Below are 27036 nucleotides of genomic sequence, written 5' to 3' on the forward strand. Positions count from 1 at the left end.
CCCCATAGAGGTGTCCATACATGGGCAGGACCTCTTCTACAAGCTTCTCCAGCTCTTCTGGTGAGAAGGCAGGTGCCCTATCACCTGTAGGACGCAGCATGATTGCTCCCAGAGGCAATACACAGCAGCTAGGGTTGTGGAGATCTTGCTGGCAGCAGTGTCAGGAGTCAAGTGAGAGATTCATCAGGAGATGGTGGTCACGTCCGCCACGTACACAACCGCCATATACACGACCGTCACTGCCGGCCAACACTATCATTGGCCCAAGACCGCCACAGGCAGCAATGTATTCCAATGGCAACGTCCGCTGCGGTAGCATTTGACTTCTGCCATGACGACTTCCGCTGGTGGTCGTTCCCAATTGTCCAGTGGAATAGGTCAGGCATTTGCCATTTTAAAGCCCTTTCGTTGGTTGGAAATGTTTTGTGCAAAACATTGCTAACGCATTATCCTAAGTTCTGCCATTTTCCAAAGATGTATATCTGGCCAGATTGTAGGTACGTGTTATGTTAAGTTTCAGAAATCTTTGGTGGCACAGTCACCATCCTCTTCGCCTTGTGCAAAAAAATTGTTTTTTGGGGCTTTTGATCACAATTTTTTTTTATGTCAGTATCACTTATTCTTGCTGATGCATCCGTTTATGTGTATGTGTCTTAACTGAGGCAAGGGGATGCAGGGACTTATTTCAGTGCATGAACACAAATGAGAAATCCTGTTAGACTGCAACCCATACACAACTCACTAATCAATACAGTGTAGGTGGTGTTTTTTGATCATGATTAGTCCCTTTTGATGAGTTCAGGGACACCGCAGAACTCCAAACCCTCTTTCATAAATGAATACCACACTCAAAATAGCACTCAGAAACATGGATTGAAACTTTAAAATGTTTATTAATAAAACCCATGTCTAGTGCATAAAATATGTACAGTAACCACACATAATATAAAATAAATACAGCAAAGCATGACATGGTCTGTAAAAATAATATGAGGATTTGCAACATGGATAGCCAATTCCTGTCATCCTAAAACCCTATTGCTACTTCTAAGTGCAATACTAATATTGAGCAGAAGGACAAAGTGGCAAACCTATAAATTGAGGTTTCTTAAGTTGGATCACACAGCATACCTTTTCTCAGTAAGCAGTAGCTGTTTAGCTATTTTCTGTCACAGCCCTTGCCCAGGTGTGATAAACGGTGCCTGGCTGGAGGGCGCTTCTCTGTGCTACTCTGGGAGCCCCAGAGAAATCCCAACTGGGGCTGGTTTAGTGCAGCAAACCACGTTAACTTTTGGTGTGATCATTCCATCACAAAGCCGCTCCAAATAATTGTCTGATACCTGAGTTTTTATAGTGTCTGATTGCCAGTTTTATTTCATGTTTATGGTTTAAGATCTCTTTTATTGATTTTAAAGATTGAGAACGTTACAGCATCTCCCACCTACAACCATTGACGAGTGGGGAGGGAAAACAGGAAAGAGGGGAGATGGGGAGGGGGAGAGATATGGAAGGGAGAGACACCTTACTTCAGCGGTTTGCTGTCGTCAGTCACTGGGCCCAGCCAGGGTGCGTGTTATCGGCTGGGAGTCGCTGTTGGTTCAATTAGGAGGGTCTATTGTCCTTGTCAGTCGTAGGATGCGGAGGTATGATGGGCAGGTTAGTTCCCTAAATTCCTCTGACATATATCCAGTAGCCAAGCCCCATTTTTGATCAAAGAGGGGCAGCATACCAGTCGCTAATGCAGTCTGTTTTTCCATGCCCATGAGGGTCCATAGCTTGTGTAGCCAGTCAGTGTGAGTTGGAATGAACTCCGATCCCCAGCGCACCAGCAATAGTTGTTTAGCAGCCCCCAAAGCCGGAGTAAAAGCCCGACCATTAGAGGAGCGAAGCGGGTAAGTTTGGGGGTTGGGAAGGCCCAACAAAATATAACTAGGGAACTGTGGTGTGTTGGTGTCATATATTTCATCTATTGCTTGGAGAATTGTGCTCCAAAAGGAGGCGACCTTCGGGCAGTGTCAAAGTATGTGAGTGAGTGTGCCTTCCCTTCTGAATCCTCACCAGCACCTGCCGTCACCATCACCCCCCATTTAGCCTTCGGCACAGGTGTGTAATACATGTAGTGGGCTATTTTCAGAAACATTTCTTTAGTGGTTGTAGGGCGTGCTGTCACTCGTGCCATGTTTAGAACATCACACATCTGTGAAGGTGTGCTCGCATTCCGACTCCCATCTGCGATTGGCTTGAGTGGTGAGGAATGCGGTCGGTGTAACCAGGAAGGGATAGATATTGGACAGGAGTCACTTGTCCGATTCCCTAGTTAGGAGCCACTGTTCAAAGCAGGTTAGGGGTCGACTCGCATGCGGATGTATTGCAGGGGAGGTTACCCAGTGGTGAACAGCAGATATTGCCAGTATGCGGTGTCGGGGAGACCATATTCTGCCTGGAGACTGCTAAAGTCCATGACACCCTTCCTATCAAAGAGGTCCCCAATCCTCTTGCACTGTGAGTCCTGCCACGATAGGCAAGCAGGCTCCCTAACCGCCGGAGGGAAGTCTGTGTTACCGATAAGCAGTGTCCTAGGGGAGATCAAAGTGGATAGCCCCTTTGCCGTCTGCACCCTATCCCACACGCTCAGTGTAGCCCACAGGACTAGGGAAGCATACACCCCGGACGGGCGTTGTGTTCTGGGTAGCCATGGCACCTTCCAGATGGGAACTCCTGCTACCACCTGATAGATAAAACACCAGTAGTTTTCCATCAGAGGTCGGGCCCATTCGACCATATAGCATAATAATACCTAAGCAGGTGCGGGACGCCCAGCCCTCCCTCTGTCTGTGGTAAGTATGCCTGGGCCTTTGACATTCTAGCCCTCTTGCCACTCCAAGATAAGCACCTGCAGCTTGGTTGGTAGGCAGTTGCAGCGGGAGGGTCTGCATGAGGTAAAGTATTTTAGGTAAAAGAGTCATCTTAATTGCTGCTAGGCAACCCAGCCATGAGAGGCCGTAGGCACTCTAGTTCATCAATTCAATGTGTGCAATGTCTAGTATCTTATTGTAGTTATGCGCTGCAGTCACCTCAGACGTGGGATGTATTTTCAGGCCCAGATTCTTGATTTCCTGTGCAGCCCATGAGAAGGGAAGACTTGCCTTTAGGGAGATCCTCTCCGCCTCCGGGACAGTTAAGTTCAGTATCAATGATTTGGTGAGATTAGTTTTAAAGCCCGAGACTCTGCCAAATGCCATTAGTTCTGCCATGACCCCTGCAAGGGAGATTTGAGGTTGGGATAGGTGAAGCAAAACATTGTCTGCATAGAGAGATAGTTTATGCACTTTACCACCCATCGGCAGGCCGGATACATCTGGATGGTTGCGTATACGCTCAGCGAAGGGCTCCATATATAGGACAAATAATAGGGGCGAGAGGGGGCAGCCCTGTCGCGTGCCCCTCGAGATAGGGAATTGCTGGGACACTCCTCCATTCACAGATACTGCGCCTCTAGGTTTATCATAATTGCAGCGGATCCAGTCATGGAATCTGGGGCTGAGCTCCAAATGCCGCAGAACCTCATGGAGATACTGCAAGTGAACCCGGTCGAAGGCCTTCTCTGCATCAATGGAGAGGAGACGAGCTAGGATTTGGGCACAATGTACCTTGTCCAGTAAGTGGCATAATCTTTTAGTATTATTGCTACACGAGTGCTCAGAGATGAACCCTGTTTGCTATGGGTTCAACCTGTGAGCCAGAATTCCCATAAAAATCTTGGCATCCACATTCAGTAGTATAATGGGTCGATAGGAGGAGCACAGGTGCGGGTCCTTTCCCAGCTTAGGGATAACGGTCACCACGCCCAGTTGCATTGTGGGAGGAGGGGAAGAAGTCGTGCTTAATGCATTGTACAACCAAGCCAGCACTGGCGCTAGCTGGGTGCCAGAGGACTTATAGAATTCTGCTCCAAAGCCGTCCACACCCAGCGCTTTACCTGTTTGCAAACGGTGGATGGCCACATGGACCTCCGTGGGTGTGACATACCTTTCCAGCATTTCACTATCTGCTGGGGGGAATCGGGTTAGAGGGACGGAGTCCAAATAGCCTTCCACTCCATCCACATCAAGCTCTTCTGCTGTATATAAATCGGAGTAGAACTGCTCAAACTGATGTAGAATTGGCACCTCCTGACAAGTCGGAGTGCCGTCAGGCATCTGCAGCTCCACCACTTTTAGTCCCATGCCCTGCGCACGGAGATGGTGGCCAGTAAGCAGCCCGCCTTGTTACCCCCTGCACAGAATTTCTACTTAGTCCTTAGGGTGTACTCTGCCTTGTCCTCATCTAGAGCGCGCAACTGTTTTCTGAGAGTGGTGAGTTGTCTCTTCACTACCAGAGACCCAGTCTGTCTGTGGGTGTCTTCCAGAGTTCTTTTGTCACCCTCTGCTGATGCTTCTCCCGTCGGGTCCTGTTTAATCTCGCCTCTGTCACTATGAACTGACCCCTAATAACTGCCTTAAGGGCTTCCCATAAAGTCGTAATACTGACCTCGGGGGTGTCATTTGTGTCTAGGTGATGCTTTAGGTCTCGATTTCCACTAGGGTATCCTCGTATGTTAAGAGTCTCATGTTAAGGCACCAGCGCTTTGCTATTGGGGTGTGTGTTGAAAGGGCGAGCGACATCGTGAGCGAGGAGTGATTTGATATGGAAGCCACTCCTATCTTAGTCTTGGTAACCAGGTCGGTAATGTGTGGTGAGATGAGGAAAGAGTCAATGCGTGCGTAGGTTTGGTGCGTGGCTGAGAAGGAGTACGCCCTCTCCGTCAGTTGTTGCTTGTGCCAAACATCTGTTAGTCTTGCCGCCCCCTCCCACCCCTGGAAGTCCCTTGGGAAAGCACCCGTCTGGCCATATCTCTGAACAGATCGGTCAAGCTGGGGATCTTGCAGCAGGTTAACATCCGCCCCCCACCACTATGTCTTCGTCTGGGGTAGCCTGAACCCTCCCCAGGGCATCTCTTAAGCGTTTTTGCTGTTCATTCGGTCCGTAAATATGAGCAACCGTCAGCCTATGGCCTCGAATATCTATGTAAAGGGAGAGAAGCCTCCCAGAGATCTCAGCTTGTACACTAAGGGGGTAATTATGAACACGGCGGAGAACCCCGCTGTGTTCATCCTGGCGGTCTTTTCACAGACCGCCAGCCCCCTTGAGACCCAGCCTGCCGTATAATAGACATTCTGCTGGGCCGGTGGGCGGAAACAGTGTTTCCATCCACCGGGCCAGCAGAATGCAGGCCTGGGACATTGCTGACGGCTCCACATGGAGCCGTCGCCAATGCAGCTGTGCGGTGGGTGCAGCAGCACCCGTCATGCAGTTCACTGCCCGTAAATCGGGCAGTGACCTGCGCGACAGGGCACTGCACGGGGGCCCCTGCACTGCTCATGCCAAGTGCATGGGCAGTGCGGGGGCCCCGGAGCACCCCTTCTGCCAGCCAGCCCACCAGGGAAAGGCTGGAGGAACAAGGGTTCTTTATCCGCAGGGGAGCACTGCTTGCCATTCTGCCTTCATCAGGCTGCCTATCGGCGGTAGCCTGGCGGTGGCAGAGGGCAGCCTATGGCGGCCCTCCTTTGTGCATAATATGGCAGTTCAGACCGTCACCACCGGCATGGCGGTCTGAACCGCCATGTTCGTAATGAGGGCCTAAGTACCCTCCCTGGGAAAATGGTAGCCAAAAGGACTGCTACGCCTGCCCACCTCCCAGGGCCTTAGGAATGGAACTGTCGGTCAGACCAGCGTGATCTCAGCCTTTTCCAGTCTGAGCGGATTAGGTGAGTTTCCTGTAGCAGACAAAGATTAGCCCTTGTGTCTCTGAGCTGCATCAGCAGTGCTTGTTACTTCGTGGCTGCGTTAAGGCCCGAACATTTAGACTAAGGATAGTAATCATGTGGGAGATGGTTTTTGTCGCTATGGTGTTTGTTGAACCCTCTACTCATTAGTGAGGATACCCAGGTATGTGGACCTGTGAAGGTGTGGCCCCATCATAATCCGGGTAGGGGAGTAGAGAACAGGGGGAAAGAAAACAATCAACAGGATAGAAACCTGCCTGGGAACAAACGTAGATCAGTTTGGGGATAAGCCCGGTCTTCATTCCGTCGTCTGGCGACTACTACTCCTGAGGGGGTTTATGATGCTTATTTCGTCTGGCCTGATATTTTGAGCACCCCCGCATCAGTTTGCGGCAGCCGCTCTCGTACATTTGGCTGCTGTGCCAGATCACCAAGGCATGGCGGCATTCCCTCCATGGCCTGTGCCTCCAAAGTGCGGATACTGCGAGTTTCATTTTGCCAGACGAAGTGAAGATGGAAGGGATGGCCCCATTTATATCTAATACCACTTTCTCTTAGGATGTCCGTTACAGGTCAGAGCGCCCTACATCGCTACAATATCAGCATCAACAAGTTCTGGAATAGGTCAACTCGATGGCCCTCCAATTCAACCGAAGTTTGGTCTCGAACCGCTGCCATTATGGTCTCCCTTTGTTTATAGTGGTGCAGGCAGGTCAATATGTCTTGATCTGGTGAGCGGGCCGGCCAGCCGACTCTATGTGTTCTGTCAAGTACCACAGTCTAAACTTTCAGGGTTTAAGCCACATGCTGAAAAAGGCGCACCACAAAGTCCTCTAGGGCCCCTACCACTGCTTGCGCTGGTATGCCCTTTATTCGGATATTGGAGCGTCATGGTCTAATCTGCAAGTCCTCAATCTGATACTGCAGTTCATGGTTCTTGTCCTGTATGGTAAGGAGTTCCCTCCTGTGTCAGTCCAGTTGTTCCTCTTGTGCATCACAAGTTTGTTCTAGTGTGTCTACTCGTTGTCCCAGATCTACATCCTCTCTTTTGAGTTCTTTGACCTCTGACACAATTTCCTGTTTCAAGGTGGCAAAGTCTTCACGAAGGGACCCAAATAACAGCTCCATGAATGTTCTTGTCAGAGGTGCTTCTCCATCTCCCTGCGCTCCCTGGTCTATCTTGTCTCCACCTTCCGCCGCCGATGACCCCATTGGAAGTGCCTTCTTGGTGGGAGTTTTGTTAAAGAGGTCTTTGAGGGAACCCTTCTTTTTATTGTTTCTCTGGGACACCATCGCTGGTGGCCAGTGAGCATCCCCCGACCTTATTGGAGTTGCAGCACTCCAGTTGCGTCCTCAGTTCATTGGTTGCCTCTATAACGCTGCTGGTACCGGAGTCGTTGAGTCCAGTGCCGGCCCCTTATCAGGTCTCCCGCCAGACAGGTCTCTATTTCTCCTATGGGGTCCTATGCGCGAGGCGGCCCATACTGCCTTCTTGAAGGATCCCTTTCGTCTGGGGGGTTACCGTCTCCAGAAAAATGCAGAAGTTTCCAATACAGGTGCTCTTATTGCCATACCTCGTAGGGCCGTGTTCCCCAAGCGCTTGATGCCGGCTCCTGCTTCTGTCCCTGTAGTTCTTCTGTGTTTGGTGAGTTGGTTGTCCCAGTACCCCATCCGCAGTCAGTGCTCCCTTCTTATTGCCCAGGTTCCAGCCTCTGTCGCAAGTATTGTGCTGGTAGTATGTTACCCAGGGATATTCTATGCCCTTCACCAACCTCGCCGTTAATGGCCAAATGCACCAGCAATCTCGTAGGTTCCAGGGGCGGGGGTGCCTAATCGTCTTCCCCTCCATACCTCCTTGTGGCCCTCAGGGCCCCTGGCAGGCCTTGGCTCGAGCGGCGAGCTGTGCTGTCCACTACCCCTCACGTGGGAAGCCGGCTCGCACCCGTGACCCCGCAATGCGGTTGCCCTTGCTCTGTGTCTCCCTATGGCCTCAGCGTCACTGGGTGCCCCTGGGTCCCGTGGAACTTCCTGGCTGCCCCCCTCCTTTTTGGGCCCGACCTGCTTCCGCTACATGCTCTGCTCTCTGCTGTCCGTTGGTGTGGTCTTGTACCTGTTCAGCAGCCGCTCAATCATCCCAGGGCCACTGCCCAGCTAGGCCCGTCCTGCCATTCCTTCAGCCTAGTGTGGCTCCAGCGCCCATCCGCGGCAGCCCCTCGGTTCCTCACTCGCCCGACTGGCAGTCAGGCGGTCAGGCCTGTAGTGAAAATAATTATGTTTGACCACTGACTTTGTGTTTCACCACTGTGCATATCAGTTGTTCAATGTTCACCAGTAGCACATTACATTCTGTATTCGGTTTAGCTGCCCATTGGCTTTAAAGTTGCATTAGTCTTCAGTTTAGCTGCCTATTGGCTTTATCGTGGCATTAGACATTGCAGATGAGCTGTGTTTTTCCACATGGTAAACTAAGCTTGTGTTTTTCTGCCACCAAACACTATCATGATAAGGAAGCGCATATTTTGGGTTTTTCTCTAGTGCAGCCTTGGGAAGAGGCAAGCCTCGAGGACTTGGCCAACCTTCGACGCTTGTTTTTTTCCAACTCTGACCTACAGTTGCCAGCATTTTTTAAAAAAAAATCTCCTCTAAGGGGGAGGGCTTTCTAGAAAGTTCTCTCGTAATTATTCAAAGATATAAAAAAGATGACTCTGTTCAGTAGCGTGAAATTCCGAGACTTCAGTCAGGAGTGGGCGCCAGCTGGCTGACCTGTCCCGTGGTGGTGGAAAATTTCTGTCTCGCAGTTTATCAGGAGTCGTTCTTCTTGCTGGCATGAGAAAGGTGAAGCATTTGGTGGGCCCTACTACAGTGATGGATTTTCACTTGTATTCTTTGCTTTGAAGTTATGCTATAATATAATCACATATATTTGCTGTGTACATTGCAATTGAGAATCACTTTGATATATTTTCCTTTTATTGCTGTGACTATTTTTAAACGTGTGCCTCCAACCTACTAATCTCCTCTCTCAGGAACCTCGTGGTGATGTAATAATAAATGTCTTCTTTAAAGTGCATTCCATAGATTGTTTTCAGCTCGGTCATTAGTGAAAGCAAAACAGGACCCATCGCTCCTCTCCATCCGGCAGGGCCTCCAGTGGCCTCATCACCACTCGCAGCCTGCCTCGGCCCCGCCTCTGCTTTCTGCCGGGACGCGCTCCGGGCCGCGGCCCGTCACAAGACAGCACCTGGCCTCCTGCCGGACTTGGTGGGCCCACATGGCACCAGGAAATGCCACCTAGCCACGCCCCCTTATTTCATGTTTATAAGTTGGGCGACACAAAAGTCCCAAACAGATAACATTAGTATGGTGTACTATGCATTGTCTCAGTTCACAAGTAGACATTTTAGCATTCACTGTAAGTGTCCATATTAACATGGCAGCAACCTAAACCATTGGTCAGAATGGAGGACGTGTTGTAATTCAGCCCGGGCACCTTCCTTCGCCATAAGCTCGTCCTGTGTGTCATTTAGATACAAATCTAAGTTCATGTGAAGCCACATCATTACAATTTGTAATGTGTTCTTGAATAGAAGCAAGTGTGGCATGGCAGGGATTGATTTCATAATTGCGTTCTAGGGATTTTAAGGTGTTCTCAATAATTTGCAGTTTTGGGCGTATTGCCAGTAGTGCGCCTGCCTGCATGCTGTTACAGATGTCCCTGACTGAATACCTCCCACAGTGTGTCCTCCCCTTACACAGGATCAGCATTCAAAGTAGTCAATAGCTGAGTGTAGTCAATCCCGGAATATCCTGGAATACAGGGTCCACGAGAGCCGTCGCCTGGAATCTCCACCTGAATTGCGTGGGACTCTGGGTGGGGATTGAGATTACTAGTTTCAGGAGACCATGATCAAATAGTGTCTTGGGCAGATGTGTAACCTCTGTTCCCCAGGCACATATCTCTCAAGTTACTAATCTAAATCTAGTCAAGATCATAATCCATGTCGATATGAGGTGAACGTGCCCTCCTATCTGGAGGGGTTTTGAAGTCTCCAGATGTCCACAATCCCATATTCCTCCATTCCATCCCATATAACTTTAGTGGAGTGCTTTCCCGGCCAGTCTGTTCTGGCGACCAGTCAAGCACGGAGTCCAATTATGTGTTTAGATCCCTACCCCACATGATGGTATCAGTGGAAAGGTGTGTATGTGGTGCCAAAGTATCAGATAAAACCCAAATCATCTGTATTAGGCCTATACACATTTACCAGAGTGATAGGTGTGCCGTAGAGGCTTCCCTGCGATACTGCATATCAACCATGTTCATCCACTATGGAGTGTGTAACTGCGAAGGTGCCCTTTATAATCAAAATCATGACTCCTCTGGAGTTAATCGAGTAGGAATAGGCAAGCCTATATACCACCAGCGGGCACCAATAGTATGCTCTGTATGGCGAGCTAAGTGCATCTCTTGTAAGAATGCAACCTGGACATTGTGCCTGTCTAGGTATGAGAGTACATGCAGAGTTTTCCAAGGGTTATAAAGCCCTCGTCAGGAGAGCTGTGTGTCCACGGGAAAGGCCATAGTTACATTATAGCAATAGTGACTGTACTGCAGATAACTGTGGGTGGTATACAGTGCACAGGAGCAGCGTAGCACTGAGAAACACTCACTGTAAACAATCAACTTCCTCCTTCACACACTTCAGCATCCCAATCATGCCACAGAAATGGCCACAACCTGAAAAGAAAGAAAACATATACAAAGACGTAACTTTATACATCCTATCAGTCAGCATTTTTACCATATATTGAGATCTTATGGGTGCTCCCTCAGGGGGACTGCTAGAGTCCCAACACTCCTCCAGCTGTAAGGAGATGGTCAGGAGGAACTGTAATATTCCGACTAGTGTGGTCAATCCAAGATTCAATGTCAACTCACACTGCATGAGACAAGACCTTCATCTACCCGATTAGAGTCCCGCACAGCATGAGCAGATAGAGGCCAGTGGTTGAGGTGACCAAGCCGTCCATGCAAAGTCAGTTGCCGTCTTCCTCTATATTGTCTGTAGGCTGGTCTTGTCCTTCAAGGTGACAGTCTTAAGAAATTCCACTGCCCTTTGGTTCTCAAATATTTTCCACTTTAGTCTATACGTAGGTGTGCCAGGTAGAACATGGCATAGGTGAATTTGCACTTTTTTTCTTGACGGATAAAAATTCCTCATGGGCTGCTTCCGCCACCACTGTGAAATCTGAGAAGAAGGCTATTTGGTTGCTGTGGTATGAAATATCTTTCTTCTTGCACGTCTGCTGGAGCACCACATCACGGTCAAGGTAACTTTATAGTTTCGCTATTATCAGGCGATGGGTAGGGGGCTGGCAGGTGGTTGCACCATGAGAGACCGGATGGCTCTCTCCACTACCAGCAGGTTCAAAAAAAATTCAGGGCGAGAGTGTGGTTGGCAGCGTCTCCACATAGTGCTGATAAACTGCCCCTACCCCTTAAACATAAATAAGGCCCTGGGGGATCGGGTCCTCAGGGCCTAATGAGACTCGGGCAGGGGGCAGTGCAGGCAGTCTCCCTTCCTTCTAAAAAAAAACAAAGACACTATTGCCAGCCACCGGCTGCGCATGGCCAAAGGCCATGTGCTGTGTGGGGTTGGCTGACTTTGGTAGGGTTGACCACAGGGCCTGGCTGCAGTACAGGGATGGCTGCCTTTACAGGGTTTGGCTGCAGGCCAGGGCGTGTGTCGAGCCTCCCACTGTGCACAGCGAAGCTTGAGGTTAGCTGTATGTGGGGAGGGGTACGCTGCAGGGCCTGGCTGCTGGGCAGCCATTTCAGCGAACCTCCTGCTGCACACTGAAAAAACTAAAGGTGAAAATAAAGTTACAGTTATGTGTGATATAAAAAAACAGTTGTTTTTTTTTAACTTAGAAATTCACTGACTTGCCAAAGATTAAATTAACGTTATAGTTAGTTGAATTTGTCAGGGACAACATTAACATTTTGAAATAAATTTTAAAAAAAGCACATAAATTCACTAGTTATAGGTATGCAAAGTCATAAGCAGTGCATGGTGAGGGCACCAGTTGTAGTTACTTTGGGCTGTTCACAAAATCAGAGTGTAAAGTTACTCAGAAGTGTAGACTTGCATATCTCCAGGACCTGCAACAGGGGGTGTAGCTACTCTGCCAAGTACAAACAGTAGTAAGTCAGGCAGAATGCATGGCTAAACACCTGGTACTTCAGTGCTCTCCCATATATCATAATGGAGGTAGGGGCTTCAAATAAAATCCCATAGGAAATAATGTCAAAGTCACGCAGATAAAAATATAAATAAATATAATTGAATGTTAAAATATATTTATTATTTAATTATTTAATATTTTTTTTAACGTTTGAATTTATTAATTAGTGAAACATTATGTCGAGAAGAGCAACATGGCGTCGGCGTAGAGTGAGCGGCTCACCTGCCCTGCCCACCAGGATCCAAGCAGACAGCCGCCGCTGTATCCGCGGCCGAGCGGCCGTGATTGGGAGCGCGGACCTTGAATCGTGCACCGTTCAAGGGGAGCGAAGGGGTCTGAGCTCCCCTCAGCTGTCCAGGTCACCGTCTGGAGAGGGAGAGACGAGGCGGCAGCGGCGCTCGGCAGGAGGACGCCTAGCGCCGCATGGACAGCGGTGTATAGGAGGAGCCGGCGGACGTATATTGGACCCCCCCATGAGATTTAGTGCTCGCTGCTGTGCCAGGAGGCCGGGGGAGTCGCAGAGGCATCACGACACGGCAAGGGTGGTGTGTTTAATCGTTTCTTCACCCAGAGGAAAGGAGGGTGAGGAGCCCGAGCTATTCTTTTGCCCCCCCCCCAAGCGGACTGTTCGTGGAGAGCCTGCAGCAACTAGGTACTGGAAAGACAGCAAAGATTATTATTATTTTTTTATATATTGCAGCCAATGTGCTCCCTATTTGTAAAAAAAGAGGTGGAGAGTATCTGGTAAAATCTCTCCAATACTGACATTGACTTTACAGACTGTCAATTAACCCTCCCCCATTTCTAATACGGATTATTTAGGTTTAGGTAAAGGTGCGGAGCAACCTCAACAAGTTGACATAGTCTGTGTCACCTGATAATACCTGAAATCATCTGATATCTTTCCACGCGGCTGGGGGAAGAAGAGGGGGCCAAAGAAGGGGGGGGAGAAAAAAAAAAGGGGGGGGGCAGAAAAAGAGAATTACAAGACTCCAATGTTGTTGGACGTACAAGCTGATTCATCTTGGCACCTATATACTCCGTCATGGCTTCTGAGAAATGTGACGAAACAAAAAATATCTGATGCACTAACGGCAGCAGCTGGTGCAATTGGACGTATTAGGTTGTTATTCCATGTCCTAAAAACAAATATGGCACCCAAGGCTACTCGGAATCCTGGAGACAAGAATGAAGGAGTTAAGATGACGCGTGTCGGAAGAGATAAAGAAGAGCCAGCAGGAGTAAATAAACGCCTGGCGTCATTAGCAGGCAAAACAGTTGGGAAAAATATGCCAGGATTGGGGAAAGATGCTAAGATGAGCTACAGTACTACCCCCTCACTGGCAATCAAGGGCAAAGGCAAAAGTCAATCTACTATTATGACTTTTCTTGCAGGCGGGGCACAAGATAGCGTCTCTATAACCCCTTCCTCTGAAAACAATACATTAGGTAAAGAGTCTACTCTCCCGAATATTACTAACAGGAAGTTATGTACCGAGAACAATGAACCTTCTATTAAACCTATACAAGACACCGAGAATATGTCTGAGATTAAAGATAGGGAGATAAGAGAGAAGGAGCTCGGCCCCCTCACTGGGAGCAACCACCCCCAAACACAACAATCTGACCAAATTGAGCAGCCGGACCCTCAAAGTAGGGAAGGAACTGTAAGTACACAGGACCTGTCGCGGATAGGCTGGATCTACATGAAGCTCATGGAAGCCCTAAAAGATGGGGTAAAACAACTGGGAAAGATCCTCAACTTGTGGACTGGGGCAAAGATAGTAGTGATACATTTTACTCTCTGACAGAAGAGTCTGATCCCAGCAGCGTTGATTACAGTTTGAGCGAGTCTGAAGATAGTGAGACATCGGCGGCTGGAAATAAATCTTCAAGCAATGAGCCTACAGTGTGGCAGCCGCGCCGACAGCGGAAATCCGTGAAAACACGGCCCTGCTCTCAGGAGGGTTCTGAGAACTCGACATCTATGGGTGGCAGGACCTTAAAATGGGACTACTCCGGTATTGGACTAGCAGATACTCCCACCATAAGTAACCAGGGCTCAATTAATAGTAAAATGGAAACAGATACAGGAGCTCTTGCTGGCAATTTCTCCACAATGGGTACTGAGGCAGGGATGCTGCAGTTAATATACAGTTCAATTAAAGAGCTGCAAACAGAGACTAGGATCGAAAGCCGACGTGCAAGGATTGCTACAAAGAGGCTGCAGGGGTCGGTTCGTAAGGTTGTAAAGTCATGCACAGAAATGGAAGCTAAGCTAAGTTCAATGGAAGAAAGGATAGTGGCAGTTGAGGAGGAGGTCGATACTCTCAAAGAACAGAGTGCTATGAGAAACGAACAATTGACGGATGTAATGTGGAAAATGGAGGATTTCAAGAATAGACAGAGAAGGAACAATCTTCGATTTCTGGGTATACCGGAAGGGCTAGAAGGAAGTAATATACAGACTTATATGGTCAATCTCTTACGTGGGGCCTTCCCGGAACTGGGGAATTGGGATTGGGAGAACGAGCTGCAGTGGGTCCATAGGTTTCCGTTAAACCAGCAGGAGGGGGGCCAACGGGCAGATTCTAAATACCCCAGAGCTATCTTAGTTTATTTTGGAAATTATTTACTACGACAGGAGATATCTGTCAAAGCTCGTCCTAATACTCCATGTACAGTGGATGGGGTTACCTTCTTTACTCGCCCTGATTTCTGTCATGCCACTGTTGAGCAGAGATGGCGGCTTCGACAGCTCTTCAAACCATTCTTAGATAAAGGAGGGGAGGCATACCTGTTGGCCCCTGCTCGACTTAAAACAGTTATGAATGGAAAAGTAAAAGTATTTACTTCAGAAATTAAAGCAAAAGAATATCTGATGGGGATTCAGTAATAGAGCATAGAGATATATGGAAGACAGAGGGGCTTGGGAGACTGGTGGGTGGGTGGGCCCACATATACACAACACCAATATTCAGGCCACTGTTGGTCTGATTGCTCAACAGGATGGGGGCCCAGTCCCGGGGAGGGGGGATGGGAGCTTGGAAGGGGGATGGAGGGGACTGGCCTGGGGTGGAGGCGGGGGGAGGGGAATGGGGAGGAGGAGAAGGAGGAGGAGAAGGAGGAGAGGGGAAGGGACAGAAAAACGTGGGAGTAAAATGGAAAGGAATGGACTAAGGGAAGTAACAGAAATCAAAAAAATAGAAAGAGGGGAAAGAAGGGAGAAGAAAATTCAAGAGAAAGAGCAGTTAGATACAAAGATCTGGGGGGGCAGAAAGAGAAAAGAAATGAAACAAAAAATAGTAAATGGCTAGACTTCGAATTGCTTCAATAAATATATGCGGACTCAATGACCCTCGTAAAAGAAGGGGAGTGGTTGAGGAATTAAAAACCTTTAAGGCAGATATCTATTGCCTACAGGAGACACATGTGGAATATAAAAATCTCGGAATTCTTGGTTCACTTGGTATGAAAGTGATCGCTCAATCAGAACAAGAGGCTAGAACTAAAGGGGTGGCGATATTAGATCAGACGAATAAATTACATTTCATCAGGCAGAAGGCGGACAGGGGAGGGAGATGGGTAATTGTAGAGTGTAGCTATGGGCATAGTAGTTTTACACTATGCTCTTTATATGGGGTAGTTACGGACGACCCAGTAGTTTTAGATACCCTCGCTATTGAGTTAACAGGATGGGCCCCTCCCTATATTCTATGTGGCGATTTCAATTTTAATGGTCCTTGGGAGGGATTACAGGATGTACTAGCGCCCACAACTAAGAAGTATCAGGGGCGTAAACCTCGGGTATATAAGGCAATGGTCGCTATTCAGAAAGAATTAGGACTAGTGGATGCTTGGGTGAGACTATGTAAGCCAGACCCTGGATATACTTATTATTCGGCCCCTCATGCGAAATTAGCACAACTCGATTATTTTTTATTTCTCCTGTATTATTAAATCAGGGTAGGATGGAGTTATATCCACGGGTTGTAGCAGATCATAACCCCCTAGTATTAGATCTGGAATTGGATGGGCTAGAACCAAAGGCTAGGAGATGGACATTTGAAAGAGGGCTCCTTAAGGACCCGGAATATTGTGAGTATATGAGTAATTGGTTAGCTGAATTCCTGGGGTTTAACCAAGGGTCAGCTCCAGTAGAGATAGTCTGGGATACCTTGAAAGCAGGAATACGAGGTGAAACATTGAGTTTCAGTATTAAAAAGCAGAAAAATGCCCAAAGCAGAATAAAAGATCTTCAAATGAAGCTAAGGGCATTAGAAAGACAGTTGGTTATTGCGATAGAAACTGGGGTTGATATAAAAAGGGCTCAGGAGGAAGTCGTTATAGCCAAAGCAGCAATCAATGAGACTATGGCTCAAAGAATAGCGGAGAAATATTTAGCGCACCGCTCACAAGGTACGAGTTTGGAGAAAAATCCGGGCGCTTGCTAGCAGTACGGGCAAGTCAGAAAATAGCATCCGGGGTCATTAGAGAGATTAAAGATTGGCAAGGACAGACGGTATCAGAAGCGGATGGAATTAGGAAGGTGTTTCATAGATTCTATACTGAACTATATGAGGATACATCTGTATATCCTGAGGAAGATATGCTGGAATTTCTAAGCCCCGTTAAGGTCAATAAGTTATCTGAGAGTGATATTCTATATATGGGAGAACAGATAGATATTTCAGAAATTGATAAGGCATTGAGCGATCTTGCCACCGCTACAGGCCCTGACTCGATTCCCTTAGAGTTTTACAAAACTTTTAAAGTAGTACTCCTCCCGGTAATGATAGAACTATTTATTCAGGTACAGAATGGAGGGGTAACCCCTCCATCATGGGATATGGCCAACATAGTAATGTTTTTGAGGAAAGGGAAATCCTCATTAAACCCGGCATCATATCGGCCGATTACATTAATCAACAGCCATGCAAAAAATTATTCAACGATACTGGCCGTTCGATTATCCATGGTGATTAGGAAATTAGTTTCCCCTAGACAGCACAGGTTTGTCCCGGGAAGGGATACTACTGATCATATTCGGAGAGTTCTCGCACTCTTTGATGCTACAGCAGTAGCAGAGGAACCTATGGCAGTCGCATTATTAGATGCAGAAAAGGCGTTTGACCGGGTGAACTGGAATTATCTGTGGTATGTAATGGAGTATTATGGGTTAGGGAAGAAATTTATTGTAGCAGTAAGGGCTCAATATAGACTACCGGCAGTGAAAATACAACTAATGGGGGGACAATCTGAGAGTGTTCAGGTCAGGAGAGGCACTAGACACGGATGCCCATGTTCTCCGCTCTTGTTTGCTTTATATGTAGATCCCTTGCTTAGACAGTTGGAAGAAAATAACAAGATCCCACCGATTCATAGGCAGGGATGGGATACAAAAGTGTTGGCATACGCAGATGACATAGCTATATTAACTCCTACCCCTGACTCGGCATTGAGAGAGGTTGAAGAGGTGTCAATGAAATTCTGAAGATTTTCCGGATATCTCCTAAACAGAGCTAAAACGCAGCTATTGACTAAGCAATATACAAGCACCCAGGATACTCGAAGGGGGGATCAGGCAGTATATCTGGGTATAAATATTACACCAAAAATAGGAGAAATTGTTAATTTAAATCTGGATCCCATACTTGCGAAAGCCAGAAAAGATATGTGCAGATGGAATAACCTACATCTGACTATTATGGGGAGGTGTAATATGGTAAAAATGATCTCCCTCCCTAAGTTGCTATATTTGTTTCGTGCTGTACCGCTGAGCTTTACTAACCCTAGATTTAAGGAGATAGAAAGAGTGGTTATGAGATTTATCTGGGCATATGGTAAGTGTAGAAGAGCAAGTAAATTCATGTCTCTCCCTCGAGAAAGGGGGGGTTGGTCTTTACCGAATATAAAATTATACCAAATGGCAGCAGCCTTTCAGTATATGCACCCATTATGGGGTCCTAAGGAAGAAGGGACTATGGAAGAGGACTGCCCTAATATATATGAGCTGCCGATAGGAGCAGCAGCCAATGGGTGCTTGGTAACATTTCATGAGCCCGGATACTATAAGAAAACTCGATATAAGGTATTGGAAGCGGCCTATAAGTGTTGGCGATCATGGTATAAAAAGAAAGGATTTGGTAGATATAACTGTTATACCATGATTGAGAAGAATCCATCGCTCCTCGAAATATTTAAGGATAGATATATGGCAAGTTGGACCTCTTTAGGTATAGCGAGGTTAGGGAACTTTTTCAATAATTCTGGGGTCAAGGCGTTTTGTGATTTACAGGAGCAGTACGGTTTAAAGCGAAGGGACTTCTTTAAATACTTACAGATACGAGATTTTCTTGTAAGGAAAACAGGGGGTGTGCAGGGATTTAGAAGTGATCAACTGTTGAATGATATCTTGGCTAATCCCAATATATCAATCAGGTCAATTTACCCATTACTGCTGGCAGAACAGCCTGACGATCTAGAGAAGAATAAGGAAAGGTGGAGGAAGAAGCTGTTAGACGGGAGCAATAACTTTTTAAGGTCACTAGAGCTGGGACACACTGTCCTACTCTCCTCTTCCCTGCAAGCGCAACATTATAAGACCATGTTTGACCTGTATCATACCCCTGCCCATCTCGTCAAATGGGGCAGTTTATCAGGAACAAATTGCCCAAGATGTGGGATGTATGGAACAGATATTGTATACATGATGGCTACATGTGGGGAATTAAGGGTTTTGAGGGAGGGTATTCAATCTGTCTTGAAAGAGGTTTTGGGATATGATCTAGCTCTTACCCCTGAGATCATGGTCCTAGGGGTCGCTGGAGAAGTGGGCGGCCTACATAGAGCATTTATTTTTGTAGCCATGGCAGTGTATCGAATATGTATATCATCTGCGTGGTTGAATGTACAACCTCCGTCCTGGCAGCAATGGTTGGCTAGATTGCTGTCTGTATATTATTTGGAGAAGGCATTGTATGAACGCAAGGGGAAACATGCTAGAAGGAAAGGGAAGGCAATATGGGGGTCATTCCAGGACTGGATTTTGGCCCATAATAATTAATGTTCAAATTAAAATCAGACTATTTTCCCCCCTAATTTAATTTAAAAAAAAAAAATTTAAAAAACTTTTTTGGGGGGGGGGGGATTTCTCCCCGTCTGGACTAGTTGGGTTGATTTGTTTGCCATTATTTATTTAGGGGGCATTTTTCTCCCAAATGTTTATTTTTTTTGTTGGTTTGAACTTGTTTTTTACTTAATGTAAAGTGATGTAAGAGTATATTTGCTGTATGATTCCTTTCCAAGGAAAAATAATTTAAAAAAATAATTTATTTTTTTATAAAATGTAATTAAATTACTTTAATTCAGTATATTACTTTTAGTAATTATTAAAGCACAATAAAACATTTAATTGTTTTACTTTAGGTGGATATTTATTAATTAACTGTCTGAAAAAATATTTTTTATATTTAAATAGCTAAAGGTTCAATTCAACATTAAGGGGCACATTACAACATTGGCAGTAAGTGCTGCCTACTGCAGCGACGACGGCCGCCAAAAGACCATCGCCATGGCTATCATCCGTTCGCCAAATTATGACCACAGCCGGATTTCCGCCACAAGAAGGGCCGAAATCCAGCTGTGGCTATACTTGCAGACTGTGCTACCACCAGCAGCGCCACACCAGTAGACCGCCGCCAGCCGTATTATGTCAAATAATACAGCCTGGCGGTGTTCTGCTGGCGGGCGTTGCTGGTGGTAGCAGCGTCCCGTCCTGTCCCCTGGGGAAGACCACCTGGATGCAGGTACGTCGGGTTTCCGACAGGGGAGGGGTGTGCAGGTGTTGTGTGTGTGGGGGGGGTTGTGAATGCGAATGTGTGTGTAGTGTGTAGTGTGTGTGTGTGTGCATGTGTGAGAATGCGTGTATGAATGGAAATGTGAATGCGTGTCAATATGAATGTGTGTACGGATGTGTGCGTGAATGAATGGATGCATGCATGCATGTATTAATGCTTGTATGCCTGTGTGAGTGAGTGTGTGAATGCGTGGTGTATGCCTGTGAGTGTGCGTGTATGGAGCGGGATTGGAAGGGGGAGCATGGATGGATGGAGGGAGAGGTGGGGTGCGTCTGGGGAGTGTTGGGGGGGGTGGGTGGTCTTCCTACCAGTGACAGGGAAGGACTTCACTGTCACTGGTAGGACCTACCGCCTTGGTTTTCTTGGCGTTCCGAACCCCACAAAAACCATGGCGGTAGGCAGGGTTAAAATGCCACCAGCGGTACAGTAGCGGCCGCCGGGTTGGAGACTGGCGGGTTGGCTTCAGCAGGTCATCTACAGAGCGGTCATCTTTGCAAACATGGCGCATATGTACCGCCTGAACATTCGCCCATTTAACTACGTCTTGTATGTAGGCATTGTGGGTAGGAGGCACTGGTCGGAGCCATGCCATAGCTATGCTGCTTTTCGCAAGTAAGGGCAAACTTCCTACTTAGGTGCTTCTTGGCAGGTGACGGGAATAGGCCCAACAGTATCAGTTGAATGTCTAGTTCTGTCTCCCACCCTGAGGCCCTATTAATTTTATGTACCATGGTGTTTCAGCATAAGGATAGGGAGGGGCAGGACCATACACATGCAGGAAATCCGCTATCGGTGCACCACACCGGGGGCAACCAGCTGACCGATTGGGATAAATCGCATGGAGTGTTTTCAGGGCAAGATGTGTCTGATGATTGGATTATATTGTAGGAGTTTGAAGCGGGTATTGGAGCTAACTCTAGGTACTCCCTTGCGCACCTTTTCCCAGTCTGTGGTTTGTAGTGGCTCTCCAATTATCGTCTCCCATTTGGTCTGTATGGGAAGCATCATCACTGGGAGATTCGTGCATGGTGTCGATATAAGTGGGAAACCAGCCTGCAGACAGAATATCTGTCACCGTTGTGATGGAGTAACTTGTCTGCCAAAATGTAGATCAGGTCATTATTTTATATTAATATTGAATATTAACATATTTGTACTAATTTATTATCAAGTGTAATATTAAACTTTATAATTTTTCCAATACTTTACCATAGATATCTATCTTGACTGTGAAATCTCCCTATGGTAAAGTATTGGGGAAAAGTAAAAAAAACTTTAAAACATTTTTACTATTTATTTTTAATTAAATTATGTAAAATAATTCAGAGAGGCATGTTACATGTTCTGAGACTTCCAGAAATACTGTGCATCTAGCTTCAGAGTACCCTTGTCCTTTGCGATACTGTGTCAGTGAATGCTTAAATTTGCCCTTATTTGTACAACCATCAACACAGAACAGAATGTGATTCAACCTGAGAAAATTGAACAAAACAGCAATGAGACCTAATTGGTGTAAACGAAGAAAATGCACTTTAACTTGACATAGCAAAATGTTTCAAACGCAGTAATACTATGTCAGTGTATAAATGTGATTCAGAATGTAGATTAATAGTCTGGACATTATTATGAATGCACAATTTTGATTAATACACAAAATGTACCCAAGCGTGAACTAAGTTACCTTTGCTATTGATTTCCTGAAAATTTATAGTTGGTATATACCTCCTGAAGAGTTACCCTTGTTTTTAATTTCCAGAAACGTAAGTGACAGCAGCACATCGTGCCCATCCCCTTTTCCACAATCTGTTTTTGTTTATATGAAATCCTGACCATGTGCATCTACTTAAAGCTGTACCTGTAGCATGTGCGTGCTCCATGAATGCCCTTTCTTTACTAAGTTACTCTGTGAACGCTGGTAAATCACCTCTTTTTCTGAAGTCAATAAGATGTGACATATGCAGTAGACATTTAGTTACTATATATGTATTATAAAATATTCCATCCTAAGTTTCAAAGATGGTTAAGAACAGATGTCTTTTACAACCATTTCAGTATTGTGTTTTCACATTCCATTGTGTTGACATTGTATAATTTTAAATCTGTTTACATCCAACAGAAAATAAATCTTGAATGCACAAAATGAATATGAAACATGAAAAGAATACTGAAATCTGCAAAACACTGACAGAACAAATTGAGCTCCAGTACTGAGGAAAACTGAACGATCCTGGAAGGAGCAATCAAGAGCAATTTAATGAACGTAAGAGTCTGAGTTGTGCAACTGCACTGATAAACAACCTTCTGTATAAAGAGATGTCCATACCAGCTTTAATCACAAGGATCAGTGTTATGCGGCTAGAGCAGGAGTCGGTTCTCTAAAATAACGGATCACCATTCAGTGCTCTAGGTGTCTTGTAAACTCTTTCACATCAAACCACAGCAACCAGAGGAAAGCACAACGGAGTGGAGCCAAACAACTGAAGGGTAAAGGAAAAATTGATTCTGCTGTTTAAAACACAGAGTGCTGTCCTAATGTGCACCAACCAGGAGGAGGACACATCTTTACCCTCAAGCATGAAAAACCTTTATCCAATCTAAAGACTCAATCACCCAAAAAACAAATCTTACACATATTAAGAGGTTGACAAGTATTTAGTGACCATTGCACTTCATTTTTAAGTTGGAAATCAGTTGTTCAAAATACCATGTACATGGAGCAAATGTGAAAATAATACAAGTGCTTTAGAAACTATGTTGCTCTTCAAGAAGAACAGTCATGAGTTGTAGACAGACATATACCTGACGAAGTAACACTGACCAAGAAAGAAACATAAGTTCACATGCAGTAACAGCTCAAGTTTGTCATTGCTACTAAAGCACCACCAGCAAAAGCACACAGGAGAGGAGAAAAAACATTTCAGTTGTACTGAATGTGTGTAAAGCTTTAGTCAGTCAGTGCTCCTAAAAGATCATCAACGAACAAAGACAGGGAAAATGTCATTCAGGTGCACTGAATGTGTGATGAGCTTTAGTCAATTATCAAAACTACAAAGGCACCAGCAATCACATAAAGGCGAAAAACCATACCATTGCAATTCTTGTGGAAGTAGTTTTAGTAATTCTTCAGCATTAATAATTCATCAGAGAACACACACAGGGGAAAAGCCATTCCAGTGCAATGAGTGTATGAAGAGCTTTAGCCAATTATCAAACCTACGTAGACACCAGCAAACATGCACAGGGGGGAAACCATACCATTGTGTTGATTGTGGCAGTAGTTTTAGGCTTTCCTCAGCATTATTAAATCATCAGCGAACACACACAGGGGAGAAACCTTTCATATGCACTGATTGTATGAAGAGCTTTAGACGATTATCAGATCTCCAAAGGCATCAGCGAACACACACAGGGGAAACGTTATTCCAGTGCAATGAGTGTATGAAGAGCTTTAGTCAATTGTCACACCTACAAAGACATCAGCGAACACACACTGGGGAAAAACCATTTAAATGCACTGAATGTGTGAAGAGATTTAGTCAATTATCAAACCTACAAAGACACCAGCAAACACATAAAGGTGAAAAACCATACCATTGCAATTATTGTGGAAGTAGTTTTAGTGATTCTTCAGCATTAATAATTCATCAGCGAACACACACAGGGGAAAAGCCATTCCAGTGCAATGAGTGTATGAAGAGCTTTAGCCAATTAGCAAACCTACAAAGACACCAGCGAACACACACAGGAGGAAAATCATACCATTGTAATTATTGTGTAAGTAGTTTTAGTGTTTCCTCAGCATTTATAAATCATCAGCGAACACACACAGGGGAAAAACCTTTCATATGCACTGAATGTATGAAGAGCTTTAGTCGATTACCTTATCTCCGAAGGCATCAGCGAAGACACACAGGAGAAAAACCATATAATTGTGGGAAATGTGTGAAGAGCTTTTGTGAATCATCTGCACTCCTAAGACATCAGCAAATACACACAGAGGAAAAACCCTACAGTTGCAGTGAATGTGTGAAGAGCTTCAGACAGTTATCACAGCTACAAAGACATTACCGAACACATACATGGGAGACGCCATACCATTGCAGTGAATGTGAAAGTACTTTTATTGACTCTTCCGCATTGAGAAGTCATCAGCAAACACACTCGGGGATAAAACCTTTCAAGTGCAGTGAATGTGAGAAATGCTTTAGTAAGTTATCAGATCTCAAAAGACATCAGCGAATACACACAGGGGAAAAACCATATCATTGCAGTGAATGTGTGAAGAGCTTTAGCCAGTTATCACATCTCCAAAGCCATCAGCGAACACACAAGGAAAAGACGATACTATCGCATTGAACACAGAAGTACGTTTAGTGAATCTTCAGCATTAAGGAATCATGAGGTAACATACACAATGCAAAAAGCACTCATATGCAGTGAATGTGTGAAGAGATGTTGTTGAGTATCAAACTTACAGAGACATCAGCAGACACTCAAAATCACTGACTGAACATATAAAGAAATAATCATTCATACAGATGCAGCAAGTATGGCAGAAACTGAAGTACTTGAACAATAACCCTGACACATCTGTGGTCATTCACAGATGTAAACAAATGAAGTTATTGTAAAATGAACAAATTACAGATAATTATACAATTATTATACTTATGTGTGAGTTTCAAATACCAGATAATAAAAAGTAGATGATAGAAGATCCAACTAGCAGGAGAGAAGAAAATATAGATATTTGTAGAAATGTAAAATTGCCTGTTCCTTGTGATAGCTGCTTTCAGTAAATATAAGAAAAAACATGAAATACAAAGAAACGTATTGGGAGACTAGCACAGTCTGGACTTAACCCCTTCGCTGCCAGGCCTTTTTCCCCCTCCTGTGCCGAGCCTTTTTAGGGCAGTTCGTGCTTAGGCCCTCATAACTTGTCTACACAAGCTATCCACGACAAATTTGCATCCTTTTTTCCAACATCTTTGGGATTATAAAGGTATCCAGAGGAAATCACCATCTTCCCAACTTTCAGGAACAGGCAGACTTGAATCGGAAAAACACATTTTTCAACACAATTTTGGCATTTTACTGGGACATACCCCATTTTTACTATTTTTTGTGCTTTCAGCCTCCTTCCAGTTAGTGACAGAAATGGGTGTGAAACCAATGCTGGATCCCGGACTCTTAAACATTTCTGAAAAGTATACAAAATTCTGCATTCAGCAAGGGGCATTTGTGTAGATCCTTCAAGGTTTTGCTACAGAAAGTAACAGCAGAAATAAAACATTATTGAAATTGAGTTGAAAAAAACAGCCATTTCTGTCCACGTTTTCTTCTGTAACTTTTTCCTGCTTTGGCAGATTTAAAGCAATATACTGTTACGTCTGCTGCACTCTTCTGGTTGCGGGGATATATAGGGCTTGTAGGTTCATCAAGAACCCTAGATATCCAGAGCCAATAAAGGAGCTGCACCTTGCAATGGGTTTTCATTGTATACCGGGTATACAGCAATTAATTTGGTAAAATATAAAGAGTGAAAAATAGGTATCAAGTAAACCTTTGTATTTCCAAAATGGGCACAAGTTAAGGTGTTGAGAAGCAGTGGTTATTTGCACATCTCTATATTTGGGGGTCCCCATACTACCATGTGAATTACAGGACATTTCTCAAATAGACTTCTTTCTTACACACTGCCTTACATTTGGAAGGAAAAAATGCAGAGAAAGACAAGGGGCAATAGCACTGCTATTCTGTGTTCCCTGAAGTCTCCAGATAAAAATGGTACCTCACTTGTGTGGGTGGGCCTAGAGCCCGCGATAGGAAACGTCCCAAAACAACACATGGACACATGACATGTTTACATTGAAATATGACATGTTTTTGGAAATTGCCTAACTATGGATTTTGACCTCTAGCTCAGCCGGCACCTAGGGAATCCTAGCAAACCTGTGCATTTATGAAAACTGGACACCTAGGGGAATCCAGGATGGGGTGACTTGTGGGGCTCTCACCGGGTTCAGTTACCCGGAATCCTCTGCAAACCTCAAAATTTGTCTAAAAAAACACTTTTCCCCTCACATTTCGGTGCTGCGATGTTCTGGAATCTCAGAGGAGCCACAAACCTCCTTCTACCCAGCATTCCCCCACATCTCCGGATAAAAAAGGTACCTCACTTGTGTGGGTAGGCCTAGTGCCCGTGATAGGAAAAGTCCCAAAACTCAATGCGGACACATCAAAATTATCTATTACAAAACTCCCTGTTTTTGCAAGGAGAGGGGGGTCAGCTGCATTTTTGGTCCTGGGCTCAGCAGCCATCTAGGGAAACCTACCAAACCCAGACATTTCTGAAAACTAGACACCCAAAGAAGTTGAAGGAGGTGTGACTTGCTGGATCCCCTAGTGTTTTCTTACCCAGAATCCTCCGCAAATCTCAATTATAGCTAAATAAAATCACATTTTCCCCACATTTCCCTGTGGGATCACCACACGGGCACAAATTTCCCACCACTCAACGTTCCCCTCAGTCTCCCCTGTAAAAATGATACCTCACTTGTGTAGGTGGGCCTAGTGCCTGTGCCAGGGAAGAGCCAAAAACATGTCAACATTGAGGGGGAACCAAAGCAGGTCCAAAAGGGCAGTTCGGGAAAAAAAAAGTTTTTAGGCTGACAGGTGGGGCAGAATTTTTATCGGTATCGATGTGACAATGCTGGGTGGTAGGAATTTTGTGGATTTCTGCAGATTCCGGAAGGTTCCATCACAAAAATGTGGGAACAATGCGTGATTTCAAGCAAAATTGGAGGTTTGCAGGGCAGTGAGGGTAAGAAAATGGTGCAGTGTTCATGTCAAGTACACCATTCTGGACTCACCCAGATGCTTAGTTTTCAGATGTGTCTAGATATGGTAGATTTTCTAAGTGGCAGTGTCCCAAAGTCCAAAAAGTGGAGCCCTCTTCAGTTGGGGTGGGGGGCATAACCATGCCCATAATGGTTGTAGCCACCACCCCACTATTTTTTTAAATAAATTCCTTGGCATTTAGTAGGCTTTCTGCCCCACCCTCAGGGAGTGGATCAGGGGTAATTGCCCCATCTGCCCACGGCTGG

The 27036-nt window shown here is 45.6% G+C and overlaps 1 protein-coding gene across 1 annotated transcript in view; it reads left to right on the plus strand.

Moving 5' to 3' along the window:
* Positions 1–25248, plus strand: part of LOC138287329 (zinc finger protein 271-like) — a 60660-nt gene extending 35412 nt beyond the window's left edge. The window contains exon 2 of the mRNA XM_069227682.1: positions 22047–25248. Within this exon, the coding sequence (XP_069083783.1) occupies positions 22925–24286 (1362 nt within the window). The 5' untranslated portion in view covers positions 22047–22924 and the 3' untranslated portion in view covers positions 24287–25248. The remainder of the gene's footprint in view (positions 1–22046) is intronic.
* Positions 25249–27036: the final 1788 nt, after the last annotated feature.

The sequence above is a fragment of the Pleurodeles waltl genome, chromosome 4_1 (genome assembly GCF_031143425.1).
Source record: "Pleurodeles waltl isolate 20211129_DDA chromosome 4_1, aPleWal1.hap1.20221129, whole genome shotgun sequence".
Taxonomy (NCBI): domain Eukaryota; kingdom Metazoa; phylum Chordata; class Amphibia; order Caudata; family Salamandridae; genus Pleurodeles; species Pleurodeles waltl.